Source organism: Centropristis striata, chromosome 3 (assembly GCF_030273125.1).
Source record: "Centropristis striata isolate RG_2023a ecotype Rhode Island chromosome 3, C.striata_1.0, whole genome shotgun sequence".
Classification (NCBI taxonomy): Eukaryota; Metazoa; Chordata; class Actinopteri; order Perciformes; family Serranidae; genus Centropristis; species Centropristis striata.
The window spans coordinates 19,082,749-19,103,432 of record NC_081519.1 but is presented as its reverse complement, the minus strand read 5'-3'; the positions used below and the strand labels follow the sequence as shown (position 1 = coordinate 19,103,432).

The following is a 20,684-nucleotide window of genomic DNA, read 5'->3' as shown; positions in this document are numbered from 1 at the left end:
TTTCTGTGGGGTATACAAACAATTCCCTCTTGGCTGTGCTTTATTCACAAACATTTCACTGAGGTGTGCTCTCCTGCAGAGGGCACTACAAACAGTGTTATCTCACATGAGGGCATAAATCTGAGCCCTCCTGCACTGAGGAAAAATGCACTGCACACTTTAACTGCCCAAAGCATTTGTATTGAAAAGGCTGCGCCAGTACAGAAGGAAATCCTCAAGAAAAACTATTTAAAACACCTTCAGTAAAACCTGAGTTGTACATTGTGATCAAGTAACAAAAAGTACACTGCAAATCATATCCTGGCAAAAAAGAGACTCCTAATTTTAGCAGTTACATCATTAAATGAATTATGTTTGCAGAAATGAGATCTTGTAGTTATGGAGGACCGATGACGTGAAGCTTTCTGACGAGGTTCCCATGCATGAACGAAACAGCAGCTTGTCTATGATTTTAGCATGTTGCTTTCCAGGCTGGCCTTCGAGGAGATTGCTTGATATTTTGACAAACAATATGGGGAAATGCCAAACATTGTTTTCTACTGTGGAGAAGCAAAAGTACCAGGTCGTACAAATATCCTGCTCATTATCACTTCCATCCTGTTTGCACCCATGGATGTACAGTTTCTATAAAAAAAATCAGCTTGTACCTTAATAACCGCATCCATAACCACTTAAATAGAATGCTTTGTTGCATTAGTGATTAAATGTTAAATGACTCTGCCGTGAGTGATAATAGTAAAGTGATTAATTATACTTCTCCGGGGGACTTTATCAGAAATAGTAACAGGACATGGTGGTGCATTTTAAAAGGTGGTTCCTTCCAGTGCAATCAGAAGACCCACAACACCCCATACAAACAATATTTCAACACATTCATGTACACATAAAACACACAATCCATGCAGTGCTTTTGGAGCCAGTAAACAATGCGTCATTGACCCCCGAGGGATTCCACATACATGTACATCTTCCTGTAGGGCAAAGGTCGCTATTTAGACCTCTTTTTTTCTTTTTCTTTTTTTCCTAAACAGCATTTCCCAGGGAATGTAAAACTAACAATACCTCCTCGTTAAGTTGAGGTGTACAGTGGTGTGGGAATATTTGGGCAGTCTTGCTGCCTTTTAATAATGAATATCTTCCATAAGTGAACAGAAGCTAACCTGACCTTTAACACTTGAAATACGTTTTAACATTTTAAAGCAAGATTATGATTACATTCTAAAAAAAAAAAAAAAATATATATATATATATATATATATATATATATATATATGTTTTTATATATATATATATATATGTTTTTATATATATATATATATATGTTTATATATATATATATATATATATGTTTATATATATATATATATATGTTTATATATATATATATATATATATATATATACGTTTATATTTATATATATATATATATATATATATATATGTTTTTATATATATATGTTCTGTAACCCTATCAGTTCTTTGTAACTGCTCTTTGGAGGAAATCTAACACCTTGCACTTCCTGTAGCCAGCTAAGAGTCTGTCAATTCTAAACATTCCCCCCATCCTCCTGGCAAAACACCTCAAGCTCGGAAATATTCTTCAACCTTTGTGTGCATGGTATTTGTGATACTAACATCGTCACGGTCATTCCAAAAAATCTCTTTCCTGGATGAACTGTCATGTGAATCACCCAGCCTCTCAAACTTTAATGCCTGGATTGACCTTTGAACATTAGCCTCTAAAATTACTTTGTATTTGTTGGAACCCATTTTTCTTTTCACCTGCACAATGTGACCCCAGCTGCCACACACCCCCAGAGCTTAATGGATCCACCTCCATGTTTAATACTTGTGCTATGAATGCTTCGCCCTTTTTTCTCTAAAAAGAACTTGTGTGGTTGTGAATAACTTTCCATTTGGGTTTTATCAGTCCAAAGCAAAGTGTTCTAAAAGGATTTTGAAGGTTTTCTTTTGTGCTCTTTAGCTGCTTTATTTTGCTTTAAGGGCATAGAAAAGGCTTTTGTCTTGCAACTCTGACATGCAGTTTTTTTTTTTCTAAGTACGTTGAATTGTTGTGCTGTAAACAACTATACCTGTGTCTGACAGCTTATTGTGGCCTTCTCCTTGTTGATGGGAATTAACTGCTTTGATTCTGACATCCTAAGACAACTGTTCAGAGAAACCCTAGGTTGTTAACACCAGACAGAACAGCCACTGCAGCTGGGTCCTTGAGAGGGCATGGAGTTACTTTAGTTCAGCCCGTGAATTATTATTAAATGAGTCATGATAGTCCTCAACAGTAAATCACCTGGGTTTGGGTGTTAGTTGTTTGCAGGGTTGCAATATTGTGAGTTTTCACAATACTGTCTCAAAAAGTATGTGGAAAGCCTCTCTTTTGAAAATATATATATTTTTCAATAATGAAAATCTTCAACAATGATAATCCTTAAGTTTTATACGATGGTCAGCATTATATTATTGTTGTAAAAAGAAAATGGAAAATAGTCCTAAACTACTTCTTTTTTAATTACCATTTCGAAACTGTAAATGAAATTAAAAAGTAATCAGTAGTCAGGTCAGCTTTTCTTCACTTAGATATTCATTGTAAAAGGTATTTTTGATTAGGGGTGCCCCAAGCACACCTCTGCATGTGTGGATGATGTTACAAAAGAGGAAAAAATCTTAAATCAGTCCACCCAGGACGACTTAACGTCCTTCCAGTTCTTGTTTAAGTGTAAGAAAAAGCTGTCTTATTTCAGGGGGAGCAATTCTGTTTCCTTCTGTGCTTCATTCCAGGTTTAAAAGATCAGCATTATCTAAAGAAGTGTGAAAAGAGACAACATCCAGGAATGTCTTTGCTGGTCTTCAATCCATAGTAAAGGGAAGAAAGAAAAAAATCCAGCCAAAACTAAAGTAAAAGCTGGTTTTTCATCAGCCGTCTCAGTGCATGCTTGTGACATTATGTGATGGAAAACACGGACCCAGTTTTGATTAGTTTCACTGTGATCTGTCCGGCTCGATCTTGGACTCTCCGTTCTGTTTGTCGTTGGACTTCTGGGACAGGTGTGTGGACACAGTGGCTGCCTGCACCACGGCTTTGAAGCTGCGCTTTCTCTTCTGGACGTTCTGCTCCGGGTGGAAGATGATGACATAGACCTTGGGGATGTAGAGCATGCCCAGGGACACGGTGGCGCTCAGGCTCATAGACACCGTCAAGGTGGTGGTCTGGATGAACATCTGCAGAGACAGGGCAGGTCAGAAAGACACTCACTGACCCAGAGTCACGGTTACTGAACAATTTGTTGATAAATTTCTGCTCATTTCTTTGGGATCTTTTAGTATCTGTCCGTTTGCAATTTAAAATTGGTTCTATCATCTTGCACAGGTTCAAGGAAATCCAGTGTCGTCTCAGGTTGTCACAATGCAGTCTTTACAATTTTCATCTCAAAGCACAGAAGGCAGTGTTTTTCCCCTGATGAATGATTTATGACCTGTTATACGTATTCAGGAAAGGAGGCTCTATTTATGGGCTTTGACCACATCTACTCCTCACTCCTCTTCCTCTTATTGCAAAATCCAACTGTAATAATGAGAAGGGACTTCTCCTGAGATCTGCCTCCAATAAATTATGAACTCATTATTCAGGGAAACTGTACAAGTCATCAATAAATTAAGCCATATGTGCCATAAATAAGATATATTTGTGCCATAAATAAGTCATAAATTGTACACTATCCTCAGCAGCAGCAGGAGAACATCCTGGTGCCTCACAGGCTATATGTCCATACTGTATAGTTTCTTTTATTATCTCTGTTGGGCTTTTCATCAGCGACCTCTCTGTTTGTAAAAGGAGCTGTGCTGATTGTATTCATGTGCTTAGCCCGAGGCGAGGCTGGCTCAGGATCAGTGAATGGTTGTTCCATATGGAAATACAGACATCAAGCAGGTAAATCACCTCCTACACATGGTCTTCCACATGATGGGAGGATAACCATTTTTTTCACGAGCCAGACAAAAGTTAGCGTCTATATTTAGCTCTTTTTCTAAGTAATGATTAATTGAATCGGATGGCTGAATTGGTCTATGAGGGGTCCCTGCCGTCCCTCAGCTAATCTGACCTCCTTTCTTTCCCTCCCTCCTCTTTTCTTAATTCACTTCATTTCCATTCGGAGGAGGTGAAAGACTTTGAAAGCACCTCAGGCTTTAATTGTTTCAGCCTGACTGATTCATAATACCGCTCTCTATTAGTCAAAGCATATCTCTGTTTTTCAAATATTCCCCCAACAGCCTCGTACTTTGTGACGGCAGAAATAGCCCACAAGCTAAATTAAACTCTCAGTACAGTGTAGGCAGGATGTCCTGCGAGTACAGCAGGAAGCAAATGTGATATGACAGGCAACAAACTCAGATTTCACTTGGAACATCTGAGGATTCATTTATTCTCTTACAATTAGTGCGTGTTATTGCGTGATTTTGATTTGCCTAATCATTTAAAATGCTGCCATTAATATATAAGATCCGCAGTAAAGAGCCTCAGGGGTAATTTAATTTTCCCAAGAGGCATTAATAAATTACTTCTTCCTCTTAAATGACTATTACAAATGAATGTAGTGATATTAATTGGATAATTATTGTACAGAAAATGAGGGACTAAAGTTTACAATAGAATCTATTAACAGACTAATTAACAGATTATACTAAAGCAAATAATTATGGCATTAGTAATAGAAAAATAGGCAGAATGAATGAGAATATATTTAAAGGTTTTGTATGTCGACACATGGTCACACTGCCAGACCTATTGTTTTTAATAAAAAGCTAAAGGCACATAGGGTTCCCTTCTTTTTTAAAAAGGTGCTACATTTCCTGGTTGCAGACTCTTATATGTGAATATTTGCTGCACTTCTTTATCTTATTTGAATTCAGGCAGGATATCTTGCCTTTTAGAAACTGTATTTCATAGAAAAGTCAATAAATAGAGAATATAATCTGCATATTAATTGAGAATGAATTTATTTATGGTGGATAGCTGTGTATTTTTTTTTTTTTTTTACCTGAATACAGATGTAGCCTGGCATCACAAGACTAACTCATCTGGAACCTTTCAGTTCATTATTGATTTTCCTAAGGGTATTCTATACTATACTATAATTTCTGCTGTAGCACTGAGCAACATGGAAGTTATGGCAGTGCCTGGTCCATTTTTAAGCAGAAAAAAACATGGTGGCCTTGTCACAAACTTATTCATGTTACAGCAAAATGGTCAGTAAAATAGACAACATAGTAACATAATCTTGATTCTGACGGTTTATTCTGAGTTTTATGAGTAAATGCCAGTCATACCATCATGCGTGCCTGATATGAGATAACAATGGTAATTGACCTGTCCAGTGCCAGTCTGGCTAATTTTCTGATTTTTTCTTTACTTTTATACATATGATTTTTTTTCCACCAGTGGAGTTGCCTCCAGCTCGGCATTAAAAAGAATGCAGGTTTCAGGCAAGTCTGCATTGGCTTCACTGTTCAAACCTGAAGGTATAAACGGTATCAAGTTTAATTACTCAAGTAGAGCACAACGACATTCATTCCTAGAAGATGTGGACCTGTTTTGCCTTTGAAAATAATACATTTCCCACCTTCTCTGTAGACTGTGCTGTGCCAAAGAAGATCGGTACAAAGGCCAGCCAGATGATGCAGGTCGTGTACATAGTGAAGCCGATGGGTTTGGCCTCGTTGAATGTCTCAGGAACTCCTCTGCTCTTGATGGCGTACACAGTGCAGGTGATCATCAGTACGATACTGTAGCTCAGACACAAGATGAGGGACAGGTCGGACATGTCACATTTGAGGACTCCGCGTGCAAACTCTGGGTTTGGGGGCTTCTGTTCCTCATAGTCGATGATGGTGTGAGGGGGCATCACACCAAACCAGATGAACACCCCAAGTAACTGCAGAGAAAGGATCATTAGTTGGAGTGCTGCAAAGAGTGTAGGCAATGTGTGTAAAAGAGGCATCCACATGCATACCTGCACTGAGATGAGTATAAAGGTGATAATCAGCTGGGAGGTGGGGCTGATGAATTTCGGGGGCGTGACTGACTTTTTGCCCTGTTCGAAGATGCGGTAGATCCTGTTGGTCTTGGTGAGCATAGCAGAATAGCTGATGCACATGCCGAGTCCCAGCAGCAGCCTGCGAAAGGCGCACACGGCAATGCTGGGCTCGGCGATCATGAGGAAGGTGATGAGGTAGATGAGGAAGATGCCTGTCAGCAACACGTAGCTGAGCTCTCTGCCAGAGGCCCGAACAATGGGCGTGTCGTTGAAGCGGATGAAGGTGATAATGACGCTGCTTGTGGCCAAGATCCCCAGGATGGCCAGGAAGACAGGGATGATGGCCCAGGGAGAGCTCCACTCCAGCTTGATGATGGGTGTTGCTCGGCAGCCCGTCCGGTTCTTTAAGGGCCTCATGTCAAAGGGGCACATGTCGCAGGAGAACTCATCCAGCAGGTACTGGTAGCCATCGCAGAGCTCGCAGTGCCAGCAGCAGGGAACACCCTTCACCATCTTTTTCCTCTCTCCAGACTCACAGGGGAAGCTGCACACTGACTCAGGAATCTTACGGTCACCACCTGACCACTGCATCTCCTCTGACTAGGGTGGAAGTACAGACACACAAACATCTTCTTACTATACTTGTAATGTAGTAAAAACTGGCAAAGTAAAATGCTATGAATTGCTGCCATTAAACCAGCAGACAGTGTACGGATCAAGACAGACTTCAGCAACAAATTGGTTATAGCCAAATAATTTTAGAATCAGCCAGATATCTGTAGATGAGTTGTTTCAAGGGGTTCACAACACCTAAATGATCAGAAGTTGGGCTCTTGGACCATCATTTGGATTTTTGGCTATAACTGAGGATGCTGTTGTCTTGTTTGAATCCATTTTATTTGAATTGTCAATAGATAAAACTATCCAAGGATTCCATGTTCCATTAGCACAATCTTAGAGAAGAAGGGACATGACACAGAAATGAATTCATTGTGAGTTGTTTGACATTTTGAGAAAATTTGCATATTAGACTGAAAACAAGGAATCGGCTAGCCTGACTCTAATTCAAGGAAGTTACTGCGCCAAGCTAGGAACAGGGGGCATGTCTATGTTCCCTCAGTTTATTCCCGCCACCAATACAACAAAGATTTTGCTACCTTTAGGCCGTTTCCCCTCCTTTCCCATCTTTATGCTAATCTAAGCTAACTGGCTGCTGGCTGTAGCTACATATATGTTAAGCATACAGACATGAGAGTGGTATCAATCTTCTCAAATTGTCAAACTATTTGTAGTTCAGGTTGCACTTTAACAATATTTACATTGAGGCGCAGGTGATTTGTCCACTGGCCGATAACCTTGTAGCCGGGGTTGCTGACATTAGACAGCTGGTACTGGAAGATGTCATAACGCCCAGGAGCGTCTCCATTCTCATTGAACATCACTCCGGTTCCTGCGCTGCCTGTTTGACAGAGACAGAGAAAGTAAAAAAGTGAGTTAAAGGGGAGGAGGGATTGAAGCTCTCTTAAGCTGAAGATGTGCACCCCCATCTTTAGTGGTGGAGAAACCACCCACACGCTGTTGAATACAGCTTGTGTTTGCTTTCTTCACTCTTGTGCAATCATGTAAAAGCTGAGTGCAAAGAGATGCTCTTTAGTGAAGGCTCTCCTCCACGCGTACAGTCTTTCAGTGCACTCTGCTCTGTTGCCCTAACGTGATTGAATGTTCCTCTCAGGTCCCTGCAGGCGCTCAATCAGAAAATCTTCCATAGAAGCCAAGGTCATCCAGCAAGAGGAGCGCAGTAAATAGGATGCTTTCATAGAACACTTTTTTTTTCTTGTTCCAAACTGTGACTTTTTTATGAAAGAAGAAGATGAAAAGCGGGAGCGTTGTGTATAGGGAAGAGCGAGGAGGCAGCCCTAGGGAGGGGACGTGCTTTGAAGAAATGTGCTGTGTTCTCTAGCTAGGTACATTAGCAGAAACATCTCAAGGCTTCCGACTTCAAGCTGACCTCCCTTCTACTGTTTTCTTTTTTAAATCTCCTCCTTTTCAAATGTTCTGCAGTTTGAAAAGCCGAGATTCATCTTCAGCAACGTGTTTGCTAGCATAAATCTCAAATGTCACTCAGGGGTTTTCATCAGTTTGAAGAAAGAAATTACATTTTTGGAATGTAAATCATCACACATTGCATAAAGGAGAGACAAAACACAGATTAATTATAAAAAGCTCACCATTGAAGTTGACAGAGCGAATGTATTGGAGCAGCATCCGTCCCTCAACAGGGTCCATCTTTTCGCAGACACCCATGTAGCCGGGGCACAGGTCGATGTGCATGCTGTGTAAGGCGTGGGCCATGGCGTACACAGCGTCTATCACAAACTGCACCTTGCCCTCCTGTTCGTACTGAGAGTGTTGACTGATTCTTTCTTCACCTGACAGAAAAATTATTAAAGGATGAAACAGCTCACTAACCCAAAACAAAGATACAAATAAAATTTAATTTTCAAAGACTGAGGAACCCTTGTGCGTCCTTAGTGATTTTTTTTTTTATTTATTCTTATCACAATCATTTTGACTGTTAATGGATATGACTTAAAATTAAAATTGGCAAAGTTTTGGTAATATTTTAATATGTTTTTATTTTATTTTGGAAGTTCAACATCATTAAGTATACACAAAATAATTAATTTATTGAATTATTTTTTTGTTGCAAAACTGTGGCATTATGCAAACAAACTTGCATGTGTGCAAGTGTTACAATTCCAAAATTGAATGTACTTTAATAATATTTGGTATTTATGTCTGAGACTGAAGTTTTCTAAAAAATGTGAACTCAATGACAGTGGCAAAAATTTAAATATATAATTTTTACATCAGTTTAAGAAGGGAAGAGTTTTTGTAACAAAATGTTTAATTTTTTATTTGACAAAAAATAAAGATGCATTGATTGTTTTGTACAATCACTGACCTATGTCACACTGTGAAAAAAATTAAGAAAATTCCCCTGAGCATTTAGTATGCATAAAATATTTAATAAGTATTTGTTAGTTATAATAAGGAGGACTGAAGTTGGTTAAAATATTTAACTTTAACTAAAATTGTTAATACTATATTTAATTTTATGGCAGTTTTTGTGACACTTTTGTCCTCTTAGGCAACAACAGGGATGCACAAGGGTTCAACTGTATCCTTCTTACCTGTACATTTTCTTCTACCAAGTTCATACTTTATGCCAGGGCGGGTTAGTTTGCACTTGAAGTCGTCCTCCCAGAATTCCGCGAACCAGATGTTTCTTCTGTTGTTTTCCAGAGATCTTGAAGTGAAGTACTGGTCGAACCCTGAATCATTTCACAAACCCGACTTCATTTAATGTTCCATGAATACGTCATATATAGAGCTCAGATTATTATCAGCCAGCCGATAATCACATTGTGCTGGAATCAGTAAAAAAAATCTTATTACTTGCACAATGAAATATGGCTAAGACTTAATTTACTATTTTTTTGTGACAGGGAAATATCACCATCTGGTTTATCAGACATCATTAATTTCCTTTATTTGTTGCTTTGGTATTAGACTCATCCATCAATGTCAAATTTTGCAGGTTATTGAAGATATTTCTTTTTCATCCAGCTGGTTAGAGTTAGATGTAATATTATGATTTAATGAATTTGCCCTACCATCGATAGAAGCTCTTTTGGGCAGGATAGTGACTGCACCCTCAGCCACATCCTCCTGGTCTTGAATGGGAGAATTTTTGGCCCCCCAACTATCAGAGCCAACAAACAGGAAGTGGCCTGTCAGGTTGGCCTTTTTGGCAGTCTGCAACACCCGCCTGGAAGAAAACAGATCATATTGCATCACACACCTTCTACTTTTGCTGGTGACCAGCTGTGGTTATCAAAAAGGAGACTTTTAGGTATTAAACAATTTATCATCGGGCTGATTTCCTTTCCCTTTATGATGTGCGGCAGAGCTTGACTCACTTGATGTCGTCCTCGTTGGCAAAGATGATGACCCCACGAGCATTAGAGGTCTCCATCAGTCTCTTGATGATCTTCTCAAACTCCCCTGGTCTGGGCTCTCTGGGAATCTTTATGGACTGTGCAATACACAGCCCCCCTGAGATATTGGAAATGATTGAGCATTGCTGTTACATCCCTGTTTTACTCCCGTATGTAAGTATGTATGTAATGCTAAAATGTTGCATGCTAACACCCTGAACTGAAATGGGTAACATCCTAAACCTGGTTAGCATCAGCACTGTCATTGTGAGCATGTTAATGCTATCGTAGCTTTCTCCTGACCTCTTAGTGGAGATGTTTTGAGTACTGACGTGATTGCTGACATTTTCTGAAATGGCATCATGGAAGGTCAATTAATATATTGTAATGTTGTGCAGTGTAGAGTTTCTTCATAATTCTGTATGTCCTCTGTCATCGTGCCTTTGCATTTCCTGCATTATGTAACACGCTAACTAGCTTGCTAATTTGTTAGCCTCGTTGCTAACATCAATGTGGCAGTTGCCTTGCAGTGGTGTTCATATGACTTAATCACTTCAATACCAAGTATATCGTGTACATGACTTCCCCTGACGTAAACCACAAGCTCAGAAGTTCCATTGGAGGGCATACAAAAACAGCATTTGTAAGTTATGGTCCCATTTAGAGCAAAAATAGAAGATAGACCAGGGTGTGCTTTAGGGCAAGGCTACCTTATGACTGACAGGTCACAATCACAGTACATTGTTTTCAGTTTATATCAAAGTATATAATCAAAGTTCATTGTAACAAGCATCAAAATGTCTTGTTCAGTGATCAGTTGGAGTAAAAGACACTAGACCCTGAGGGCTCAACTGTTCATTTTGAACAACAATTGTTCTAGCATTAGCTGATGACGTAGTATCATTCCGGTTTCCGATCTATTCCGTGCATGCACTGGTTGCAAAAAACAATATGGCGACAGTCATAAAAACGCCAACTCAAGGCTTTAAAAACAGGAGTCCACAAACCAATGGGTGACATTATGGTGACCATGTCCACTATTTGTATACAGTCTATAGGTTGCATTAGGAGAAAGGCCAGGCAGCCCTGTCTCCTAAAGATTATGTTCTCATACAAAAAAATGCATTTTCAATTATGTTTTGGAAGAAAACAGATTACAGTCACAAAACTACAGTTTAAATATGTCATTAATATTGTCAATCAGTTGCAGATTGATTCTGTTTAGGCACCAAATCTAGTTAGGCTACTTGGTTTGGATTAAGAACCAATACCAGTTTGGGTTAAAATAAACAAGTTTGTTCCATAACTTGGTTAGGTTGAGGCAAGAAAATTTCATGGTGAGGTTTGGGGAAAGAGTTTGGTTTGAGCTGTGTTTGTTTGACCCAGAAATTCCCCTGTCAACCATGGGTGGACAACCGCAGACTTTAGTAAGAAACATCTGTGATACATCAAGAACAAATGTAATCTTGGAGAAAATAATGTTTCCATTGAAATGTAATTGTCAATGCAGTTTTGTTAAGGACATAATTTTTAGGAGCCAGGCTGTGGCATCATTTAAGTCATTAAGATTGATGACATTCCATTCAGTTGTTGAGACATTTAAATGTGGACCAAAGCGGTAGACTGAGTGTGGACAACATGCTGCTCCAGCAGTGAACTGTCCAGCACGGTCAATTATTGATGTGCAGTGTGTGTATGATACTATGAGGATGAAATCTGAACCCTAGTAACATCATTTGAGCTTTTAAAGCCATGTGAGGCAGTGACTTCTGTTTGCCCTGTTAGATCTTGTGTATTAAAGGATTTTTGTTTTCTATTTTAGTCTTTTAATGAGCGAGAACAATGCGGCTTGATAAATGAGTAATCCCTTATAGTCACAGTGGTTAATTCACACAGCCAGACACTCAACCTGCTTCTCTGGATATCTGGAGGAAGGCGTCGACGCCACTCTCTCCGTAGTTTCCCTCGGAGGCCAGCGTGGAGACGTAGTTCCAGCCCATGGCTTTGACTATGTCCACCATGGCCTGGGCCTGGTACGAGTCAGGAGGCACCACACGGGAGAAGAACTCGTAGCGGCTGTTGTCGCTCAGCTCCGGGGCAGTGGAAGCGTAGCTGATCTGTGGGATCTGAGACACGGGGGTGGGTCAGTGATGACGAAAGGGTCGTGTCAAGGGGAAAACATGAGCAGCACAATTAGGCCAATATGTGGCACTAACGATAGAAAAGAATGCAATGAACCGTATCAGAGGATGATGCACCACTTACTCACAGACCAAACCTCAACAGACTCAACAGAAGCTTTCCACATTAATACTAACAAGTTGTAGTGCATTAAAATCCCCAAATTGGACTATAATAGAGAGCGATCATCTCTTCCGTTCTCTCTAGAGCTGCTGTGTGTGTATATATAAAGTCAGCATCACAGTGAAATACAGATGGTAGGATCCACAGCTGTAAAAGCATTTGTTTGGGGGAAAAAAAAGGATGAGAAGATTAATTTACTGCTGTGCTACTTCTTTAATGACACAGTTTATGTGGACAGTCTCAACCCTGACCCTGCTAATGCCGGTCCCACAGCGTGGCTTAACGTTAGGGGCCGAGGAGAGAAAGGTAGACACAAGGGGTAGTGAAGGGAGAAGGAAAGAGGAGCGAGAGAACCATTTCACAGATTATCTGGAAGGATTATAGGGGTTTTAGTCAAATTACGTTAAGCACAGAGGGAGAGACAGAGATCAAGAGACTAGAAAAAGGTTAGCATTTCTCAGCTGTAAGCCATACAATATATTTAATTCTGATGGTCACATGCAGCTTCAGTTTGCTGCTGTATGTTAACTCTGTCGAGCTCAAACTCAACCGGTCAGCCACCATCTTGTTACAGTTTACATCTTCAACCAGGCGGGAACTTTCTCCAAAAAGTTCTTCTGTATCTAGTTTGTAAAGTCACATCAGTGTCCATTGGAGCCTGTCAGTGTGAGCGAGGTGAATCAATTGTTTGCACACAAATTTCTAATGAACAAGACGAAAAGTAATCCTCTCCAAATTAATCCCATAGAGGCATCTGCACCAATTCACTTTCTAAAATCAATGAGCCATATCAGTAACACAAGTATCCACTTACTGCTCAAATCTGCTTACTATGTGTAAAGATATTCTAGGATCCAAGCCAAGGAGATGTGGTTGTGTTTTAGCAATGATGTAACACTTTGATGAATCTTTACTAAATAGAAGCAGAAGTGTGTGCAGGTACAAGACGAAGATGTTATGACTAGCATGAATTTTTTATGACCTACAGGAGTGGTGTGTTAGAGAATGCTCAGATGTTCATTCAGAGGATAAAATGTGTCCTGAAAGGGTTCCTCAACTATTATTCAATAGATGAGATGTCTTCCTTTGGCAACAATTTATATTATTGGCACTTTGCAACAGACTTATAGAGATGTGGGGGGAAAAGCTGGCACAGCTGCAGATCGATGACTGATTGATTATGGAGAGTGTGTTGAATATTACATTGAAATAAGTTTCATCATTATAAATGGGCCTTTGAGTAATAATTATTTTATAATGTTTATATATTGAGTTTTTTAATAAACTGTTCAGTCTATAAAATGGTTAAAAAAATAGTGAAACATGTCTTGCTCATTTTGTGTGACCTGTTAAAAACCCTAAAATATTTCCTCTATAGGGATAATAGGGAAAAATATTCTATTTTCTTTAGAAAAAGAAAAAGCAGCAAATTGTGAAATTCCAAATGCTATAATATTAAGTGCGAACACAGTGACACTTGTTGACTTTACTTACATTAAGTTGTATAATACAAAAATGTTTAAATATGCAAATGAGCCTTTATCCTAATAAATATCTGCTGATTTGCATACACTTCCAGACCAGAAATATATATATATATATATATATATATATATATATATATATATATATATCTCAATACCAATGTCATGTAAATGATCCAGCACCAGTATATGAGACCTTATGTAATAGTAACGTCTAGTGGATAAAGGAGACATCTACAGAAACATAGAAACAATAAACAGCTAAATGTGTTTGTCTGTTATTTAAGGTGAACTGTGAGTGAAATACAAATGTTAACAATACAGACTTCATATATGATTCATTAAAATGCACTGACAGTGTACATAAAGCAGCATGTGCAGTAGATGCTGAACATCTCCTGCTCCGACTGAGAGCAGATGTTCAGCGTAGAGTGAGCATCAGTGGAGAAGTTTCTGCGGCGTGGAGAGCAGCACATATGGAGAGTAGCGGGAAACATACCATTTAGCTAAATCTACTCCACGCCGTCCAGCGTTCAAGTCGATGTTATCCTAGAACCAATGTCATCCCGCTGGCCTGATGCTCTATTTTCAGCCCAGGGTCCTGAGCTGCTGAGAGGGGCTTAGTGGAGGGTGGGATCTATAATTCTGTAGTTAACATCTGCCCTGTATGCAAGCTGCCCCTCCTTAGCTCCCACATCAGCATCCTCGCTGTGAAGAAAGCTGGAACAAGTCTGATGTCTTTCTTGTTTTTATGTTAAACAAATTGGCCAATTTGAGCCAGACTGCTGTTTATTTTTAGACATTTCTAGATTTCTGGCAGACTATGTCAGTAAGTCAGTGAGAACATGACATAATGTGGGATTTACACAGACTCAATGTCCCATCATCGCTATAAGCAGTGTAATCAATTATCAGAGGTCAATCATCTGTAAAAGAAAAAAAAAAACGACAACGAACACATAACAGGGATTAGCCTGCACAGGCCAGCCATGACAATGGATTGTAAATCCTGTGAAGAGACTCATTCAAATGATTCAACGTTGTAAAATCAGATCGGGTGAAACGTGCTGAATGTGTGTCTACACTGCAGCAACGAGAAAATGTGAAATATTCTCAAAATATCCAATTAATAATGTTAATACATGTGAGGTGTACTCTTAATTAGGTTTGGAAAATCTAAGAGCAATTAAACTTCAGCATGTTCATGCTGCAGAATGAAGGAAAAATTTAATGATGGACCCGTTCATCGTCTGAGTGGATGAGATGATGAAATGAACGAGACTGTCGTGTGCTCCTGTACATCTTAACTAGATCAGCTCTGAGCTAATTTAACAGGACAGGCATGAACAAGTAAGTTCATTAAAATAAAAAGATCGGCTAGTTTGAACCAGAATTTGACATCAAAAGCTAAATTCTGTGTGTGTTGGGAAACATGGGACAAGGCAACTCACTGGTTTCAGTCAAAGATGTCACTGATACCAGTGAGCTGGTTGTGTTTTTTTGTCAACAGAATAACAGAAAAACTACTTGGTGGAAGGGTGTAGCATGGGGAAAGGAGGGGCCCATTACATTTCGGAGCGGATCCAAATCACGGGGCAGATACACAAATTAATTTAGCTTTCCTTAACTTCGCCAGATTTGTGTTGCATTCATGTGGTTTCTAAATAATTGGGAAATGGGTTGCCTGATATTTCATGGCTCACCTGATCCGTTTCCTTTGTTCTGCGTTGTCACGCACACAGCTATCAACATGTTGTTTAAACCCTCTGAGTAATACAGTACAGCATCTTCTTTGTAGCGTCCATGTTGTTTCTGTATTAAGGATTGCCCTTGAATGCACCATTGGCCTTAGAGGAGGTCATTCTAGTTTAGGATGTGTTCCTGATAGTTGCACAGTTTTGACAAGAAAGTGCATCCAGTGTGTCCAGCTTATAAAAGTTTTTCTAGGATTTATGGCATTTCACCACAAAAGGACAACCCAAGTATCTAACTATTAAAAGACAACATTAAGTAAAATTCAGACACTTTTCAAGTACCTAAATTAAAAAATCAAGATTCATAAAGCTAAATAAATACATTGGTGAAAAAGTTTACAGAATTCCAATTATACCCACAGCATTCAATTTATACTGTCACTGTTTTTTACCAGCTGTTAGAGCTGAATGATCTTGAGAAAATATCTAATTCTCGACTGATATTGTACTAATATGATTCAAATTTTTGGAGGGAATTGTCATTGATGCACCATTATTTATATTTTCATTGAAAATTATATGAAAGTATCATGATGTCATTTCTGTGAAGATCTGTACAGAACATAGATGTTTTATAAATTAGAATATGATTTGTTGGCCAGGAAATCACTGCAGCACAACCATACTTCATTCAGAGTGACTATGACGATTGGATTATTTCATTTGAAATGGTTTACATGAGTGACTGTGTAAAGAGCACCAGGTTATGCTGAAAATCAAGCATTTCCAAGGTGTATACTCAAATTCAAGCCTATTCCTTACCTAAAATGAATAACAGGTAAATGATGCATTTTCCAACCTTTCAAGGCTTTGTATTAACCCTGAGGTGGGTGCTGGGAGAGTGCAGCCAAACACCCAATCTTGCAATGTAAAAAAAGTGAAAAATCATATGTATCCACCCTGTGGTTTGAATGGGTTCCTTGGCCCATGCTACCCTTCTACCAAGTTTCATGAAACCGAGTCACTAGAGTCTCCATAATACTTACATGAAACAACAAACCAAATGGAAAATATAACCTCCTTGACAAAAAAAGAGAAATGACCAATATCAAAAAAGGCCTAACTTTCGAAATATGTGGACCCCTCATCTTCACATTCGGACTGATTGGGGGACCCCACCCTCAGGTTGGGAGCCAATGCTTGAACTCCCCTACGCTTAGGGTTAGAGGTTGACATAGGGCTAGGGTTAGACCAAATACATTTTTTGAGTCTAGTCAGGTTTATAACAGAAGGGTCAAATGCATGTATATGGGTTAAAGTAATGGTCTCACCCTAGCCCTGCTCGCTGGCAGGCAGCCAAGTTTTAAGAGTTTATATTGGAGAGGTAGTGAAAGGAAACTCACCGCAAACAATCTGAGCACATTGGCCACCATGATGGACACAGAGCTGCCGGACGCCCCGATCACCCCGACCACCCTCTCTGGTTTGGGGATGATGGGAGGCTCTCCGTTTGAGCAGCGCACATCTGAGTTGTCCTTCTGGATGAGGGCCTGGACGAAGGTGAGCGACTGCTCCAGGGCGTAGGTGTCTCTGGAGCAGGTGTCCAGGATCCGGGCCCCCAGGGTGATGTTAGGCAGGAGATCCGGGTCACTGTTGATCTGGTCCAAGGCGTACAGCATGGCCTCTAATCGATGGATCCCCTTTTCTCTCTTGATCTCCCCGCAGGGCACGCCAGCAGGCCCCCGGGAGTGCACGGGGAACAGCCCGCCTAGGGTGATGTCGCCCTCGATTTTGATGGACTGGGGCTGGGTGCCCTGCTGGGCCCACGAGCTCGGGCCAATCCCCACCAGCAGCACCCACAGCAGCTGAAGCCATGTTTGGTGTCTGACGGGTGAAGTGAGCCGGCAGCAGCGGTGTGATGAGCGGGCCTCTGATGTCATGATGATGAGCAGCAGAGGTACTGACAGCACCAGGCCACTCCCTCTACCTTTGACACCTGAGACACCAGAGAGCTCCAGTTATCACCTCAGCAGGACCACAGTATGTCTCAGTCTGCTGTCCACTCAAGGACTGTACTTTATCCTATTTCTACTCCACCACAAAACTCAATTACAAACAGCCGAAGACCATCTTACAAAAAAACATGTTTTATCATTCTAAATTGGACCTTTAACAGAGGGAAATATTGTACTTTTTAATGCACTACATTTATTTGATGACTGTAGTTACTAAGACCGCCCTCTCTTCGTCAATTAGACGACTCTTTTGGCGTTTTGGTCAAGATTTATTTATTGGAGTTAGTTTTTTTATGCTGAATTAATTATTTCCAAGAAACTTACAAACACATCTTTGGTAAACATTGATGTGGTGCTTTTACATGATATTTTGTGGAGAAACTCAGTTTAACAGATCTGTCAATTAAATCAGCTAAACTGTAAAAAAAAAAGTTGATTGTTGTGCAATAAATTAAATCAGCCAACAATATATAAATGAATAAAGTTATCCTGATTGCAGACAGCTACAGCAATAAAATGCATCTTACATGTTACTGCATCAATAGTAATAATGTTATATTATAATGTATAATAATGTAACAACTGAAGAGTCTATTTTTGCCATATAGTGAGTACTTTTACTTGTAGAAGATTGTAATTTTTTTTCGGCCACTACTTATTACCAAGAAGAAGGCGGAAGACTGATATATATCGGTCCGCAGATATAGATTTCATAGATATATCAGTATCAGTATCTATCATTATCAGCCTATTTTTTTTCCAATTTGAACGGATATGGAAACATTTTTTTACAGAATAAATAATGCAGAAAGTGGTGCTTAAGATTTAGAAAGCTAAAAAGTGACTATAGGGTGTGGACTACTTCTCCAAAGAAGGTGATGTATTGTATGTTGTATATATAATATATAATTGTGTATAATCAAGTTAAATATTATTGAAGAAAAAAAGTTTCCAAGCCTCCAGAGTCATATTGGAGCAAATTCAACATAGAAAAGGTCTAACAAATTCATGATATCAAGTGCTTTTCTGGTAATCAGTGAGGTTCCACTCTAAAATCTGAATCAACATTATCAATCAATCAATATATTTGAAGTTATGATATAATTGTTACATTTTTATAGTTTTTCTCATTTTATATGTAATGCAAATGCTGGAATTATCTGTATCAGGTAACAAAAACATTTTTTTGACACACTTTCTTCTGCAATCTGTTTTGGCGCATTACATCTAAACTGAGAAAGTAGAAGAAAAGAAAAAATATAAGCTGCAGCATTTAAAAGTCTGTCGCTGAGGAGAAGACTTAAGACAGCATGCAGGATGACACAGAGTGAATATTGGAAGCTTTTATCACAGGGAGCTGAGAGCCGATGATGGAAAACACTATAAATTTTGCAAAACAGAAAACATCAACTGAACCATCGCAGCATTTCATGCTCCAAAAATTGGAGCAGGTTAATTTTATCTGCACGCAGATCATTAAATAAAACAAAGTAAACAACTAAGCTAAAAGATCCCACACACTGCAAAAAATGTCACTATTAAGAGAGTAAACACATTTTCTGTTTCCAGGCAGAATTTGAACAAAAGAAAATATTCATTATTGCGGAGCTTAACTTTGTTAGAATGTTATTATTAAAATGTTAAATATGAATTAAACAGTCAGCATCTTCTTTGAAATTACAATACATACTTATATTTATACTTAATTATATAATATGGCATATTCTTTTTTTGTATTGCACTTATCAAACTGAATTCCTGGAGATTAATTGAAAATACGAGCATAATATGGATCTGCATAAACAGTTCCCAACAATTTTTTAAAAATATCATGCAATACATGCAACCTGAAGTTGAGACATTTCTTCACATAAAGGCACGTCTTACCTGCCCATTCTTCATAGACCAGTCTGGATTTTATCCATCACATGAGCTCTTCCAAACAGGCCTCCATCCATGGTTCAAAATGTGATTATATATATATCTAGAGGCAAGGCTCTGCTCTCCTCACCAAAGGTAAATCCTCTATCATCTCAGACGGCCGCCGTGCACTCTCAAAAATAAGCAGAACACTAAAAACAATGAAAAAGGAGTAGTTGTGATTGACAGAAGAAAACTAAATGAAAACAGTGACTCTCAAGGCTTGGAGATATAGTATCATGGCAGAATCAGATAAAAGTGGAGGAAAAGAGCAACATTACAGCAGTGAGATTCTACAAATCACTGCCAAATCCCTTAAAAGCTCTCTCTCTCTCTCTCTCTCTCTCCCTCTCTCTCTCTCTCTGTCGTTCTTTTTCCTCTGTGTGCATCTCTGTCCGGGCACTCCCCCCCACTCTCTCTCTCTCTCTCTCTCTCTCTCTCTCTCTCTCTCTCTCTGTTGAACTCTCTCCTTACTCGTTCTCTCAGCGCACTAATGGCCACAGATTGGGATTATCATACAGGCAGGCGTCTGTGAAGAAAGCACTAGGTGGACTAGCCCACTTCTCTCTTTTTTTTTTTTTTCATAGAGCTGAACCCCTCCCCACCCCTCCGCATGATGGAACTCACTTTGAGAGATTAGATGAGCAGCGATTTGATTCAGACTCACACACTAACATGCCCACACACACTCACTCCTCACACACCTGTCAACACTAGCACAATGGTGGAGAATATGAGAGCAGAAAATAGGTTTATGCACCGTACAATGCAGCTGGATTAGATTTATTATTGATTCGGCTTGATGCTCTGGGGGGAAAGCAGCCCCCGGATCAGTTTGCATCATCTGTCAATTAGATGCTTGAACGTAGCATCACTACTGCCGCCTACTGCACCAATATAGACATCAAGTATTTAGACTTCCACCATGTGGTGTTACAGAAATAAAGCCAGGCTACACAGTCCTACACATTTTCCATAGTCAAATTCAAGTACTTTTAAAGCATTTTCAAGGTGTATTTCAAGCTTTTCTAGCTCCTTACAGCTGTGGTAAGTTAAATATTTCTGTTCAATACATACAGTCTATATAGTATACTATTAATATCACTTCTTTATCACATTCAATTAGATATGATTGTGCTATAAACAACCGCAATAACATCTAACTTAACTTTTGTGACAGCATTCTGCAGAAAAATGACAAATTAAAGGAAAACAA

At 39.3% G+C, this 20,684-nt stretch overlaps 1 protein-coding gene across 1 annotated transcript; it reads right to left on the bottom strand.

Annotated features, from left to right (window-relative positions):
* Positions 1-2,868: 2,868 nt before the first annotated feature.
* Positions 2,869-19,486, bottom strand: grm6b (glutamate receptor, metabotropic 6b). The gene is made up of 11 exons (XM_059330318.1): positions 19,436-19,486; positions 16,937-17,529; positions 11,961-12,177; positions 10,034-10,169; positions 9,728-9,882; positions 9,245-9,385; positions 8,279-8,479; positions 7,370-7,509; positions 6,027-6,650; positions 5,637-5,948; positions 2,869-3,237 (listed from the first exon to the last, which is right to left on the bottom strand). Exons 2-11 carry the CDS (start codon positions 17,471-17,473, stop codon positions 2,998-3,000), a joined length of 2,703 nt encoding a protein of 900 aa, XP_059186301.1. The 5' UTR covers positions 17,474-17,529; positions 19,436-19,486; the 3' UTR covers positions 2,869-2,997.
* Positions 19,487-20,684: the final 1,198 nt, after the last annotated feature.